General features: G+C 42.5%; 3 protein-coding genes across 6 annotated transcripts; 1 reads left to right on the top strand and 2 right to left on the bottom strand.

The window, feature by feature from the left end:
* The first annotated feature begins 709 nt into the window (after positions 1-709).
* LOC119501170 (guanine nucleotide-binding protein G(I)/G(S)/G(O) subunit gamma-7-like) lies at positions 710-1,471 on the top strand. The gene is made up of 2 exons (XM_037791322.1): positions 710-817; positions 990-1,471. Exons 1-2 carry the CDS (start codon positions 710-712, stop codon positions 1,113-1,115), a joined length of 234 nt encoding a protein of 77 aa, XP_037647250.1. The 3' UTR covers positions 1,116-1,471.
* A 1,729-nt stretch (positions 1,472-3,200) lies between these two features.
* fbxw9 (F-box and WD repeat domain containing 9) lies at positions 3,201-11,323 on the bottom strand. 4 transcript variants are annotated; one of them, XM_037793175.1, is made up of 8 exons: positions 10,284-11,323; positions 9,664-10,229; positions 8,378-8,525; positions 5,668-6,667; positions 5,315-5,463; positions 5,004-5,207; positions 3,580-3,645; positions 3,201-3,397 (listed from the first exon to the last, which is right to left on the bottom strand). In XM_037793175.1, exons 1-8 carry the CDS (start codon positions 11,130-11,132, stop codon positions 3,317-3,319), a joined length of 3,063 nt encoding a protein of 1,020 aa, XP_037649103.1. In that variant the 5' UTR covers positions 11,133-11,323; the 3' UTR covers positions 3,201-3,316. The 4 variants fall into 4 exon arrangements, with proteins under 4 accessions (XP_037649103.1, XP_037649104.1, XP_037649105.1 ...); XM_037793176.1 differs by having other exon boundaries at positions 10,311-11,323; XM_037793177.1 differs by having other exon boundaries at positions 9,664-10,175; positions 10,311-11,323.
* A 3,398-nt stretch (positions 11,324-14,721) lies between these two features.
* LOC119501157 (guanine nucleotide-binding protein G(I)/G(S)/G(O) subunit gamma-7-like) lies at positions 14,722-15,251 on the bottom strand. The gene is made up of 2 exons (XM_037791304.1): positions 15,032-15,251; positions 14,722-14,859 (listed from the first exon to the last, which is right to left on the bottom strand). The coding sequence occupies exons 1-2, from the start codon at positions 15,137-15,139 to the stop codon at positions 14,734-14,736; spliced, it is 234 nt and encodes a 77-aa protein (XP_037647232.1). The 5' UTR covers positions 15,140-15,251; the 3' UTR covers positions 14,722-14,733.
* Positions 15,252-15,571: the final 320 nt, after the last annotated feature.

Below are 15,571 nucleotides of genomic sequence, written 5' to 3'. Positions count from 1 at the left end.
CATTATCGCACACAACAGTGTGATGCTCAAACCTGCACCTCGGAGGCTACTGAGGCTGGACAAAGGTGGTTTAAATTACTCCATATACAGTTGGCTGGTTGCACTTTAACAGTGCGTGACATATTACCAGCTCATTATGTGTTTAGCAGGTAAAATGTCACTCTACAATGTAACAGGAAACTGCAGCTTTCAGCTAAATGTATACAAGTAAACATTACAGCATTTCCAGTAGTAGGCTATACGTTCCAAAACAATGGAAACACATTTAACCAGATTAATAAAGACTTCAAATATTCCACCTTTTCTATTATTGCATAAACATGCAGTCCTGTGTTTCTGGCCAAGTCAGCTGCACCTTTAAAGTAAACAGCTTAAAAACCTAAAGGCAGAAGGCATGCCTGAAGCATATAGCCAATAATCTTTTCATCAGTGATGTGTGATGTTTGTGACATTTCCACCACTGTACTGTATGACCTTTAGTATCACAGAGCCTTTGAACTGCCCTCAACAGTGAATAAAAAGGGGGGGCACAGGTGAAAAAGGAAAGTCAGGAGCTTCTCTGACCACACTCCTGTAACAACCTGTGCAGACTCTTTTGGATTTGGGGTAAAATACTGCTCTAAAAATCATCGTCCTGCTGCTACTTTTGGTTTTGAGGGGGTCCAGATAGCAGGGTTTTGGAGTGGTTGAGTCTTTATACTGAAGGGCAATGTCAGGAAAGATGTGCAGCAGCAGCAGCAGCAGCAGCAGCAGTGTTATTCAGGCACAAAAACTGGTGGATCAACTTCGGGTGGAGGCAAGCATGGAGAGAATAAAGGTATGTAAGAGTCTGAATACTCTGTTGTGCATGATAGATTCATCATACACCCGAACTGAAGATGTCCAGAATACATGGAGTGCACTGATATGTCTCTATTATTACATGATTACTTCAGCATTACAATGTCTGGAATCCTGTGATGCCACCCTGTCCACCTTTAACCCAGCAGATCTCCCTGACAGCAGCAGACTTGGTCCGGTACTGTCAGGACCACAGGCGCAGTGACCCTCTGCTCACCGGCATCGCTGCCTCGTCCAATCCTTTCAAAGATAAGAAGAGCTGTGTGCTGCTTTGACAGTCCTGAGTAGAGACGCGCGACACAGGAACAGACTGCCATACGGACGACTCCTGTCAGAGTACAACCACAGGTTTTATACCGCCAAATGTGAACAAGATAATCCTTCTTGTATGGCAATTAATCTGCTACTTGGTTTACATCTATTGTAGGCCGCAACAGATGTTTGCTGAGCTAAAGCAAACATTGAAAGTTTGCTGAGTTACACAGATTTTATTTGATTAAATCCATAGTTACAGAAACGAGAAAATGACTCATATTAACGTTTCGTACTGCCGAGGATCACAGAGGGTGCTGGTCTAATCTGTGTAACGGAAGTTTGCTGAGCAAAAAGCAAACATTAAGAGTTTGCTGAGCGCACAGATTAAGTCCCAGTTTATTGACAATAAAGTACAAAAAGTAAAAAAAAAGTGAAAAGTACAGATAATGGTTTCGCATTTGTAAATAGTTACCCATTTTTGGACTTAAAGGCCTTATAGAATAGAAGGCTCGCCTATTTTACACGCGAGCCGCTCGCGTCTCGGCTGCAGGTACCTTGACCTTGGAGTTCACCTCTAATCTCTTTGGAAGTTGTTCTGGGCTCTTTGGTTACCATTCGTATTATCCGTCTCTTCAATTTGTCATCAATTTTCCTCTTGCGGCCACGTCCAGGGAGGTTGGCTACAGTCCCATGGACCTTAAACTTCTGAATAATATGTGCAACTGTAGTCACAGGAACATCAAGCTGCTTGGAGATGGTCTTATAGCCTTTACCTTTAACATGAAGGTCTATAATGTTCTTTCTAATCTCCTGAGACAACTCTCTCCTTAGCTTTCTGTGGTCCATGTTCAGTGTGGTACACACCATGACACCAAACAGCACAGTGACTACTTTTCACCCTTTAAATAGGCAGACTGACTGATTACAAGTTTGAAGATACCTCTGATGCTATTTACAGGACACACCTTAGTTTAACATGTCCCTATGGTCACATTATTTATATTATTATTTATTTTTTGTCCAGGCCAGTTTCATTAGTTTGTTTTTTAAAATGATTCTGTTGAACTAAAATTCAAAAACAATAGCTGATTTTCATTAGTTCATTTTCAGTAAATTTTTATTTCTTATTACTTTTGTCAGTTTCAAGTTATTTCAGTGAGCATTTTGGGTTTTTCTTTCTTTAACAGAAGGGTACCAACAATTTTGCCTACGTGTGTAGTTAGATTAATATTGTGTTTTAAACCTTTATTATCTTGTAAATAAATGTTTGTGGAATATACATGCTGGTCTGTTTAATGTTGTACAAGAGTGAATAATGTCAACCTCTGCTATGTCAAGAACTCCGATATCCTTCAACCGTTACTATCTATTTTGGTAATAGTTATTAATTTAATTATTAATCAATGTTCCAAATTGATAGTTTAGCATATATAATGAGACTATATTAACATTTTGGTTATTGGTCCCTGATTCCAGGGTGGTGCCCCGTTTATTATTGATGTTTATTAATCATTTTTATTAATATTAATAATTCTATTATTATTTATTAATTAATTTGCTAATAACCAAATCTGTTACTGCCAAATTCCTACAGTAGTGAGCGCGCATGCACGTGAGAGTGGCGAGAGCGAGAGCGAGAACGAGCGCGGTGTGTGAGTGAAGGCAAGCAGGCAGAGGAGCAGAGTACAGCAGAGACTCCGGTCCTGGAGACCAAAGCTACGGTCTCCCCCTCGTCCTCCGACCGCGGCCAACACTGTTTAACAGACGGGCTTCACTAGATACAACTTTGCGGTTTTGGTGTTTCCGTGTAGTTTCTGTTGGAGTCTGAGTCTGAACAACGTAGCCACACGCGAGCGCGCATGGGACACCGAGCCGCAATGATTTATACGTGTAAGAAGTAACAAACAGAATCTTTAAACAACTGGTAGTGAATATTTCCAACATTTGTGTTGTGTATTGCAAAAAAGTAATATGTCTGGCCATTTGTAACAAAAACTGTCTTCATTTCCAATCCACCTTCTGGTGTTCGATTGTTACGTTACTTCTAACATCTGTCTTGATATAGCCAGCCAGCCAGCCAGCCTGCAAAGCAAGACAGCTGTTTCTTTTCTTTTAGTGTCACTTTATTTCTAGTGTCATGTTGTTTCAAATTGAAAAATGCTTCAGGTCTCGTCGCCGCCTGCTTTCACGTCTTGCCACATAGTTTGCGGGTCTTGCTCTTTCATTTTCTGGGCCTCCAGACTTCCACACTCACGGACACATCCCCCGCGACTACAGCGAAGACTCCAGCCTCCACGCTCAGCTGACGGTTGAAGACAGACAGGCGGAGTACGGTTGAGAGAGAGAGTGAAGACACAAGGAGAGAAAACACATTTCACAAATGAGAATGAGCCTGGAGCATATAATTAAAGTTACAGTTTCATCTTCAAAAAGTAAACAATTTTACATTTTAATAATTTGTACGTTGTGGTACGAAGCACTAACCCCACTGACTCCACTTTGGTGACGCATTGTACATAATGTCCTCGGAGGAGCACAGGGGATATGTACCTGCAATACAAACAAGAAATTATAACTTCAAGGCAAGGCAAGTTTATTTATATAGCACATTTCATACACAAAGGCAATTCAAAGTGCTTTATATATATATAAAAGCAAGATAAAAGAGCACAAAGTGCATAAGATAAAAAACTAATAAAAGAATATAAAAGTATAAGTTAAAAGAAAAACATTGAAATGATAATAAAAACAATCAAAAGACATTAAAGTGCAGCATTTGATCAATTGAGAAAAGCAGGGGGGCTGATCACACCGAGACGAGCGTGAACGCTTCAAAAACACCGCGGCAAAGCGCGTCTGGTAAAGCAGCGTGGTGCGCCTGTGGAGCGGGGCTGCGTGCGCAACCGGGGCCATCAAATGTGATTAACGGAAAAATGTGGTCTCTCTCTTGGTGCCTTCAAATGTGGTGTTGTTTAAGAGAAGAGTCCATATGAACGCCTCCCTCTTGTCGTATTCACGACCTCGGAAGTGGAAAGTTTCTGAAAGCTCCAAGTTCACGACTTGTGACGTGTTTGTTGACGTTGTCAGAAATGGCGGAGGACATGGAAGTTCATTTTTTTCGTTGCATAATAAGTTAATATATTGTAATTTTAGTCGTACATTGTTTTTATATTTTTTAATATGTCTGAGTAAAATGTTGATATTCCCAACGACCTCATCTTTCTCCTCTGTTATGTCTTTGCATTTCCTGCATTATGTTACCCGCTTGCTAGCTTGCTAAATTGTTATCCTCTGTGTCTTCTAGACGCCGACAGTAACGTTATTATTGCCGTTGCTTAGCAGCGGTGTTCTCACGACTTGAACGCCAAGCATATCGTGTACACGACTTCCCATGCTGTAAATACGAGCTCACGAGTTTCATTCGAAGGCACCATCTCTCTCAACAGCAGTAGCCTACATGAAACTATCACGGCATGCGATATGAATTCCCTCTCACAGTCCAACAGCTAACTAGCTAGCCCTGCCACATCTACAGGTGTTATGTCGACGTCTGTTACCCCGTTGAATAGTGGTTCTCTCCTGTTAAAATGATACCCCCTCCCCCCAAACAATATTTAACACAACACCGGCATCAAAACAGGAAGGAAGTGGTTAAGTATTAAAGCCCGCCTCTTGCATTTTGAATGGCTGCCTGGGCCAAGTGGGATACTGACGTGCAACTCCACACCAGGTGACTGAAAAGTTGAGAATATTTTAACTTTTATGCACGGCACAAGAGAGGAGTGCACAGCTATGGTGCGCTGTACCAGAAGAAAACAATGGTTTTGCAGGTGACGCGTCTCAGTGTGATCAGCCCCCTAGACTCTTAGTTAAACGGGCAAAGTAACAAGGAATGTGCCTCATCCTACCTTCACAGTGCGATCAGATGAACAGGTGTAGAGGCTTCCAGTGGACCTGTGGATGCCAGTGACCAGAGCTGTGTGTCCCACATCAAACTGGGACAGCGGTTTTAAGGTCCCCGCCTGCATGGAAAACGAGTGGAGCATGCCGCTGTTGTCTCCTGCCCATACTTCACAGCCGCTGTAGCTCATGGAATACAGGTAAGAGCTCAGCTAGAAATGGAGGGGTTGGTTGGAGTTAGTCTAGGATGGTATACAGGTCAGCATATATGCACACAAACTTAAAAAAACGACCTGTGTGTCTGAGTGTTTGCGTCTACCTTTAGTTTCTTCAAGACCTTGCCTGCCCTACGGTCATAGACCGCCACAGTGAAGTCTTTACTCCCAGAGATGATGTACTTGTCATCTTCAGCTAGGCACATTACAGCGCTACCATGGAGACGGAGGCTCTTCACCAGGGGTTCAGCAGCTGTAGACAAAATGATGTCAAGAAGAACAGAAAGGGATTTATCTGCTATCAAAAATACATTTTGGAAGTGTGTAAGACTATTGATTTAAGAGTTATGTGTCACTGCTCTAGCATCCCATTGTTAAAACTAGTGACCTTTATTTGCACTTTATGCAAACTCAGCCACTTAATTGAAATGTACTTTATATGCTAAACCCCCCTCACCTCTGGTGTCGTACATGCTGACCCTCTTGTTAAATGTACCAGCCAGCAATACATCCGTCTGACAGGACAAGCAGAGGACAGCGGCCCCAGTCCTGATCAGGCCCCTCTCTGCACCACCTGCCTGTAGGTCCCACAGCCTCACTGTGCTGTCGAAGCCCCCCGAGGCCAGCAGAGGTCCCTGAGATGCCAGGCACCAGGCCCAGCCCCGATGAGTGCTGAAGTCGCCCCGCCCTCCCAATGTGTGCAGCAATGTGCCACCAGAGGCTGCCTGTAGATCCCACAGTTTAACATTCCAGTCTCTGGAGCCTGTGGCACAAACTGCCCCTTCTCCCCCCACAAGGAGGACTGAGTTGATCTGCGCAATGTGGCCTGAAAGTAGGGTGACGCACTCCAGCGCTGGGGGTGGTTGCTCCATCTCTTCGTGTCTTCCATTACCCAGATTCCTGGGGTCTGCCACGTTCTCGTGGTGATTTAGAGAACCCTCTTGCTCCTCATTGGCATCACACGCCATCCTGTGGTCCCTTTCTTCTTCCATTAGTGCTGCTGCATCATCCACCAGTCTCTCTTCCAACTCCTCTCTCAATCTAGCCAGTTGGTCCCCACCTACGACGGGCTGCATTTCATCATCCTCACCTTCCATTGCCACCTCCATCCCTTCATCAACACCATACGCGACCTCCTGCGCTTCCACTCCCACCCCTTCGACCTCATCCTCTCTACCATCTTCCTGTCCTTCTGCAACTGGTTCCCCATCCTGCCCTGCCCTTTGCTGCTGCCTCACTTGTTCCCTTTCCTCCTCATCCTCTTGGGTCTGTCTGGCCACAAGGTGCGCTTGGCCTCTCCAGAATGTTATCAGCTGCTCCATCTCCAGACAGGCAGAGGACCAGTCAAAGTCCTCCCTCGGCCCCACTGGAAAGCCAGATCGGGATCCTATTAGTCTGTGTGCCCGGAGCTGCCAAGTGGTGCTGTCCTTACCCACATTACCCAGTGCATGACAGACCTATAAAGAGAAGGAAGTGGGAAAATTTCCAATATCTGCTAGTCTGATAAAGCCTTAAAAGGTTCCCTGTGGAGCTTCTGACCTCTAGTAGCGATGTGGACACACTAGTGCAAGGACACACATGCATGAGGATACACATGTGCGCCACACGTTGCACATTCCTGCCAATTGTTTCAAACTATTCCACTGATCTCAACACAGCAAGAAATAGAGCAATGTGCCAACAAAGGCAGGGAAGAAGAAGTCTTTTCCTAACTGCTTCACCCACGGTGTGTTAAAGAGAGATACCGCAGGTCCTTCTGCTGCTGGAACACTTTACATCAACATATAATAAATGATTATCTAACCTTACGTGGACGTCCGGTGAAAAATATCACTTCATTACCAAGGTTGGAATTGAAATAAAAAAAAGGAATATATGATAAATATTGAGTCAATTGTTCGAGTTATGGAGAAGGTGTAGGACCATTTGTGTAGGCTGTATTTCTTCCTACTCCTCGGACATGTAATATTTATTTATGTTGATTATTGACAGTTTGCTGTATGTTCATTGTTCATTTTATTTATTATTCTTTTTTGTTTTTTACTGAGGTAATTGTTACATGTACGAAATAAATAAATAAGTGAAACGAAATGGTTGTCACTGTCTTCTCATATTTATCAACATGAATCCCAAATATGACTGTATGAAAATAATATGCAAGATAAGCATATCGTTTGTTATCATGAATGGCAGAATGGTGCGTAGCTTTAAAAGTTGCGGTCGGTATTCTCTCCTTTCCTTTGGTAAAGGATGCTCCAGTGCATCCTATGCTAAAGGAGATAATAAAGGAAGCATTGAAGCAGCTTTGCTTAACATTCAGAGGATTCAAACAGCTCTTATCATGGCTGCTACTCGGATACTTCTGGGTCATTTCACTCCGTTAGGAACCTTCCCAGGAGAAAAATACTGTTCGACCGCAGCTCATGACTGTAAACAATGTGAGGTTTTAAATACTTTCTAATAAAAAGTCTTTGCAAATGTTTTATGATGAAGAAAATACACCCATCATCACATCTGTTAGACCTCAAGGATAAACACAATGTTGAGTAATATGAGTCAATGTAAACATAACTTTTGTATGTTTACAGTAAAACTCCACAGGGCACCTTTAAATAATACATGTTGATTCTGGAAAACTATACTGGCTTTTTTTAGTGTTTTAATTGTCAAGCAAAAAGGGAGTATACAGTGGAACAGAGAAAGATGTCACATTTAGAAATACAGTGAACACAAATTAGCAAGAAAATCAGCCGAAAAGGCGAAGAGGTTTGGAAGAACGACTGACCAGGCATATAAATGCAAGGCGATCTAAGCTGTCACAGTTAACATCAAAAACAAATAAGATTAATGGACTTATGAAAGATGACGAGAGTCCAGAAATTGTTGATGAAAATTTGTATGAATGCTCAAAACTGCTAAAGGAGTTTATTGATGCAAATGAGGATGTACTGTTGCTGTTACCTGAAGAAGAAAAGGATGCTGACCAAAGGTTTTGGTACAGGCCAAAAGAGGAACAATTCAGTAATTTCATGAGTGAAGTTGAAAAATGGATTGCTACAACGAGGGAGCAACATCAAAAGGATGTGAATCCAGATGATAGCGTATCTGTAACTGATACAAAGGCATGTTATGGAAGTGATGGGATCAAAAAGTGTTTAAAAACTAACCTTTGGCAGCACAGTCATGACGCACTGAGCAGGAAGGTGAGAGGCAATGTGGGTTACCACCTCCCATGGTAATGACAACAAGCCACTGGCCTCAGCAGAAGGTGTGGGGCTGGCGTCTGCTGAGGATGGGTGACCAGCAGGTAGAACACTGGAAGATATTCAAGATTCAAGATGTTTATTGTCACGCCGGTTATACAGGTACAATCGTGAGAAATGCTTTTTGCTGGGAAACACCATTAAAGGGACCGTTTGTAACTTTTTAAGCGTATAAATGTACCGGGTCGGGACACATGCGCGCTCGCGTGTGGCTGAAGTCTCTGCTCCTCTGCCTACTCGCCTTCACTCACACTGCGCGCGTTCTCGTGTACTCGCTCCACCTCTAGACGTGAACCCGCGCTCACTCCACACTGCAGAAGAGTTAGTTTAGCTCTGAGAATATCTAGTGAATGTACAGTGGACGTTTGTGCAGAAATAACTGCTGCAGCTCCTCCAGACCAACAGAGGTTTTCCGTGTCTTGTGAAGTGACGGGGCTCCGCAGCAAGAAACGTTGTCATCTCGTTACCGACCGGGTGCCGGTGTATCCCCTGTTCACTCCGTCTGCGGGCGGAGACGATAACGTTACTCGCCGCGGAACCCCGCTGCCTCAGCCTGCGCTGAAGCAGGAAAAGCCAACACTAGGATCAGCATTGATTCATGGAGAGACCTCCGTCTGGTCAGCTAACATTACTGCCAAGCAGCTGAAATATAGAGTGATATTGTGGTTTTAGCTGACGTGTGTCGACTCACTGTTTTGAGCGATGCTCGTTCATGTCTATTTGGAGCGAGCACAAGCGCGAGCCCGACGCTGACTTTCGTTGACTTAACGGCCACAGGTGTCGCTGTTTACAAGCAATTTTGATTCTTACAAACAGTCCCTTTAAAATAATAAGTTATATTACAATTATAAAAGGAAATACTTTGTACAAGGGCATATTAAGAACATATACATTAAGAACATATACAGTATATACAGTATAAGATATATTTTTGTGTGAGAAGGTGTCGTATGAATTATCTATTTAAAAGTCGGATGGCCTGGGGGAAAATACTGCTCCTCAGTCTGCTGGTGAGAGTCCTCCTCACCAGCAGGGACTTCCTGAGGCACCGCTGGGTGTACAGCTCCTGCCGGCTGGGCAGCTCGCACCCGGTGATATGTTGGTTGATATATAGATCACTTGCTTATCGATCTCATATCATTGTGCCACATTAAGAGTCAGTTAATTGAGTGTGAAAGTAAAAGTCTTACCGCTGCAGGTCAGGCTTAGAAGCTTCAGTACAGGCAGATTTCACAGGGTCACATCCACCGTGGTCTCTGCATGTCTCCACCTCTGCTTGGTCTCTGCATGTCTCCACCTCTGCCTGCTCACTGCATGTCTCCACCTCTGCCTGGTCTCTGCATGTCTCCACCTCTGCCTGGTCTCTGCATGTCTCCACCTCTGCCTGGTCTCTGCATGTCTCTACCTCTGCCTGGTCTCTGCATGTCTCTACCTCTGCCTGGTCTCTGCATGTCTCCACCTCTGCCTGGTCTCTGCATGTCTCTACCTCTGCCTGGTCTCTGCATGTCTCCACCTCTGCCTGGTCTCTGCATGTCTCCACCTCTGCCTGGTCTCTGCATGTCTCCACCTCTGCCTGGTCTCTGCATGTCTCCACCTCTGCCTGGTCTCTGCATGTCTCCACCTCTGCCTGGTCTCTGCATGTCTCCACCTCTGCCTGGTCTCTGCATGTCTCCACCTCTGCCTGGTCTCTGCATGTCTCCACCTCTGCCTGGTCTCTGCGTGTCTCCACCTCTGCCTGGTCTCTGCATGTCTCCACCTCTGCCTGGTCTCTGCTTGTCTCTACTTCTGACTGGTCTCTGCATGTCTCCACTTCTGCCTGGTCTCTGCATGTCTTCACCTCTGCCTGGTCTCTGCATGTCTTCACCTCTGCCTGGTCTCTGCATGTCTCCACCTCTGCCTGGTCTCTGCATGTCTTCACCTCTGCCTGGTCTCTGCATGTCTTCACCTCTGCCTGGTCTCTGCATGTCTTCACCTCTGCCTGGTCACTGCATGTCTCCACCTCTGCCTGGTCACTGCATGTCTTCACCTCTGCCTGGTCTCTGCATGTCTCCACCTCTGCCTGGTCTCTGCATGTCTCCACCTCTGCCTGGTCACTGCATGTCTTCACCTCTGCCTGGTCTCTGCATGTCTTCACCTCTGCCTGGTCACTGCATGTCTCCACCTCTGCCTGGTCACTGCATGTCTCCACCTCTGCCTGGTCTCTGCATGTCTTCACCTCTGCCTGGTCTCTGCATGTCTTCACCTCTGCCTGGTCTCTGCATGTCTTCACCTCTGCCTGGTCACTGCATGTCTCCACCTCTGCCTGGTCACTGCATGTCTTCACCTCTGCCTGGTCTCTGCATGTCTTCACCTCTGCCTGGTCACTGCATGTCTTCACCTCTGCCTGGTCTCTGCATGTCTTCACCTCTGCTTGGTCTCTGCATGTCTTCACCTCTGCCTGGTCTCTGCATGTCTTCACCTCTGCCTGGTCTCTGCATGTCTCCACCTCTGCCTGGTCTCTGCATGTCTTCACCTCTGCCTGGTCTCTGCATGTCTCCACCTCTGCCTGGTCTCTGCATGTCTCCACCTCTGCCTGGTTGGACAGGTTGTCTCTGACCTCAGACATCATCACCTGTTCTCCTCTCAGAACAAGACTCACACACAGTGTGCCAACATTCATCTAAACTAACCTCTATTCTTGTGTTATAAGACATAAAAACGAAGATATTAAATAATGTATCTAGCTAACGTTACATCTCCAACATCTGTCTGCTGAATTAACTAACGTAGAGAGCGGTGATCTTTAGTTTAGAGCACTGCTCACTATTGCTAACAAGGCCAGCTGTTGACACAGGCTAAAAACAAAAACATCAGACACACCATTTCCGGTTCCGGTGTTGCGTCGAATTGTTTCCGTCTCGTAAATTCGTGAGCCTGGTTTGATCCAGAGGCTCTATAACCATTATAACCATTATAACCATTATAACCATTATAACCATTATAACCATTATAACCATTATAACCATTATAACCATTACAACCATTATAACCATTATAACCATTATAACCATTACAACCATTATAACCATTACAACCATTATAACCATTACAACCATTATAACCATTATAACCATTATAACCATTATAACCATTATAACCATTATAACCATTATAACCATTACAACCATTATAACCATTATAACCATTATAACCATTATAACCATTATAACCATTATAACCATTATAACCATTATAACCATTACAACCATTAAAACCATTATAACCATTATAACCATTATAACCATTATAACCATTATAACCATTACAACCATTAAAACCATTATAACCATTATAACCATTATAACCATTGAAGGGAGGAGAGAGGAGATGGACGAGGAGCCCAGTTGGTGTTTTATATATATATTTATATATATATATAAATATATATGTGTATATATATTTATATATATAAATAAATATATATAAATATATTTATATTTATATATATAAATATATATAAATATATATTTATATATATATATATATTTATATTTATATATATATAAATATATATAAATATATTTATATTTATATATATAAATATATATATAAATATATATTTATATATATATATATTTATATTTATATATATATATATATTTATATATATATATAAATATATATAAATATATTTATATTTATATATATAAATATATATATAAATATATATTTATATATATATATATATATTTATATATATATATATATAAATATATATACAGTATATATATATATATAAATTGATGGGTTCCTGCCACCGCCAGTAACGTGCTGTTAAGAGTTCGTAGTCATTTCACGTATTTCTGTGAGATCAGGCTGATCTAACCTGTTTAAGGACAACAACAGAAACATTAAAAGTTTACAAGTTAGACCAAGCGGTGCTGCTCAGCTCAGCAAACTTTCAACGTTTGCTTTTTGCTCAGCAAACTTCTGTTGTAGCCGTTACACATATTAGAGCCATGCCGCTGGCTACTAGCCTTCTGTGACCCCCCAGCAGTATGAAACGTAAATATGAGTAATTTTCTTGTTTCTGTAACTTTGGATTTTCTCCAATAAAAACTACAGAAGACATACACAGACTAGAGTTCTGTGAATCTGCACTCAACAAGTACATTTTCGGTTTACTGTCTCAGTAAACCAAAAATGAATTCACAAGAACTGAATTTGATTTGTGAGAACTGATTGTTGAGGTATACATACAGAGAGTTGAAGTTTCATTGAGGATCAAATACAGATTCAGAATTAAGTTTCACAATATTACATTCAGTTTCAAGTTTATTGGAAATCAAAACTAATAAATCAAGTTCAAGTTATGCTACTCAGATTCACTTTTTCAATGCAATTATTCAAATTAAACCAACAAAAAAAACAAATTACACATCTGACTTTAACACACTACTGTACATCTTGATAAAGCAGTACAAAAATACACACACACAGGTAGGCTATTTACCTTCTGCAAGGTTGCAATATGTTAAATACACACATAGAGAGATAGGTTATTTGTGTGACTGTTGATTCAGCAGCATTCACACGATTGTTGTCCAAATCTTTATTCATCAACTTCTTCTTCTTCTTCTATTTCCTCCGTACATTTTTTGGACTCTAACTACTTCTTCATACAGTACTTTACGCTACAGAAACCATTCAAATATCAAAATGTTCAGCTCTTTAAGGACATCCCTGCTTACATTCAACTTTTTAGAATATTAAGCTTTTTTTTCCCAATTTTTTTCCAATGCAACTCAATGGAGAGAATCTTCAAATCCTCTTGAACCTAACTCCCCTTTGAAATGCTACTGCTTCTGCATACGTTCAGCTACAGACACCATTTAAACTTTAAACGAGTTACAAGACCATGAACTATTAAACTGACATTCAGGTTTTTGATATCTTTTACATTTTTTTTTATTATTGCAGCTTATGTTTTATGCTGTTTTCAAACCTTTTCTGCGTTTATAATGGGTGTGCATGGGACGGAATGTTCAGAGCTAGAGTTGATGACATCACAGCTAGAGTGGAGTGCGGAGACCAGGTGTCCCACTTAACGATGGACTGCACAACATTTTTATCCCTTGTCCCACGTCTCACATATTGAGACGATGTCCCACATTTTCATTGGCTCTAGTTTTCAAACGTCCACTACAGTCTACCGCTGCAGAACAGACGCTTTTCTAAAATCTGGCTTGTCACGGCGCTGTGTTTGCTGTCAAACTGCACACACGTGGGTCAAGTGCAGGTTAATATTTCACCGCCTTTGCTACGCCACGTCCAATGGAGAAAATTGCGAGTCACCGCAAAGTCACAAGCTATGCACATTTAGGCGGAATATTATGGAAACTACCGCAAATAAAAAAGGAAATGCAACGACGACAAAGACGTGAATAAGTCAGTGAAGCCGGTGGAAGGAGATGCTCAAGAGTTTTTCAATTTCACACACAGGGGGCAATACGACATGAAGCGACACAGTTCATGTCAGTCTGACAAGAAACGTGCGTCTCAAAAAGAGATTTATGGATGCATTCAAGCAAAGCATAGAGATGTTACGAGCTAAAGGGCAGAATAGAAATGTTTATTCTTTAAGGTAGATAGAAATTCTAACAAAATTACTACCTTGACTACCTTTCAGCATTGGTAACATGTCCCACAATGTTCCACGCAAACATATTCTTTGTCCCACATTTGGTTTGTCGTGATATGGTCACCCAAGAGTGGAGAGAAAAAATCACTGCATTGCGAAATACTAAAGTTTCTGATTCGGTGTGGATAGGCTCATAGAGATTGATGGGTTCGTGCCACCACCAGTAACGTGCTGTTAAGAGTTTGTGGTCATTTCACGTATTTCTGTGAGATCAGGCCGATCTAACCTGTTTAACGACAACAACAGAATCTTTGAAAGTTTACAGGTTAGACCCAGCGGTGACCAGCACCCTCTGTGATCCTCGGCAGTACGAAACTTTAATACGAGTCATTTTCTCGTTTCTGTAACTATGGATTTAATCAAATAAAATCTGTGTAACTCAGCAAACTTTCAATGTTTGCTTTAGCTCAGCAAACATCTGTTGCGGCCTACAATAGATGTAAACCAAGTAGCAGATTAATTGCCATACCAGAAGGATTATCTTGTTCACATTTGGCGGTATAAAACCTGTGGTTGTACTCTGACAGGAGTCGTCCGTATGGCAGTCTGTTCCTGTGTCGCGCGTCTCTACTCAGGACTGTCAAAGCAGCACACAGCTCTTCTTATCTTTGAAAGGATTGGACGAGGCAGCGATGCCGGTGAGCAGAGGGTCACTGCGCCTGTGGTCCTGACAGTACCGGACCAAGTCTGCTGCTGTCAGGGAGATCTGCTGGGTTAAAGGTGGACAGGGTGGCATCACAGGATTCCAGACATTGTAATGCTGAAGTAATCATGTAATAATAGAGACATATCAGTGCACTCCATGTATTCTGGACATCTTCAGTTCGGGTGTATGATGAATCTATCATGCACAACAGAGTATTCAGACTCTTACATACCTTTATTCTCTCCATGCTTGCCTCCACCCGAAGTTGATCCACCAGTTTTTGTGCCTGAATAACACTGCTGCTGCTGCTGCTGCTGCTGCTGCACATCTTTCCTGACATTGCCCTTCAGTATAAAGACTCAACCACTCCAAAACCCTGCTATCTGGACCCCCTCAAAACCAAAAGTAGCAGCAGGACGATGATTTTTAGAGCAGTATTTTACCCCAAATCCAAAGAGTCTGCACAGGTTGTTACAGGAGTGTGGTCAGAGAAGCTCCTGACTTTCCTTTTTCACCTGTGCCCCCCCTTTTTATTCACTGTTGAGGGCAGTTCAAAGGCTCTGTGATACTAAAGGTCATACAGTACAGTGGTGGAAATGTCACAAACATCACACATCACTGATGAAAAGATTATTGGCTATATGCTTCAGGCATGCCTTCTGCCTTTAAGTTTTTAAGCTGTTTACTTTAAAGGTGCAGCTGACTTGGCCAGAAACACAGGACTGCATGTTTATGCAATAATAGAAAAGGTGGAATATTTGAAGTCTTTATT

This window comes from Sebastes umbrosus, chromosome 14 (genome assembly GCF_015220745.1).
Source record: "Sebastes umbrosus isolate fSebUmb1 chromosome 14, fSebUmb1.pri, whole genome shotgun sequence".
NCBI classification, from domain to species: domain Eukaryota; kingdom Metazoa; phylum Chordata; class Actinopteri; order Perciformes; family Sebastidae; genus Sebastes; species Sebastes umbrosus.
This window is presented reverse-complemented; position numbering and strand designations above follow the sequence as displayed.

Bases quoted from the DNA above. Each gene is read 5' to 3' on its own strand.
- LOC119501170 (XM_037791322.1), top strand. From the start codon at position 710: ATGTCAGGAAAGATGTGCAGCAGCAGCAGCAGCAGCAGCAGCAGTGTT. The intron at 818-989 runs GTATGTAAGAGT...TTAACCCAGCAG, and splicing joins CAAGCATGGAGAGAATAAAG to ATCTCCCTGACAGCAGCAGA.
- fbxw9 (XM_037793174.1), bottom strand. From the start codon at position 11,132: ATGAATGTTGGCACACTGTGTGTGAGTCTTGTTCTGAGAGGAGAACAG. The intron at 6,668-8,377 runs GTTAGTTTTTAA...TTCTCTTTATAG, and splicing joins TCATGACTGTGCTGCCAAAG to GTCTGTCATGCACTGGGTAA. The intron at 5,464-5,667 runs GTGAGGGGGGTT...TTTTGTCTACAG, and splicing joins CAGCATGTACGACACCAGAG to CTGCTGAACCCCTGGTGAAG.
- LOC119501157 (XM_037791304.1), bottom strand. From the start codon at position 15,139: ATGTCAGGAAAGATGTGCAGCAGCAGCAGCAGCAGCAGCAGCAGTGTT. The intron at 14,860-15,031 runs GTATGTAAGAGT...TTAACCCAGCAG, and splicing joins CAAGCATGGAGAGAATAAAG to ATCTCCCTGACAGCAGCAGA.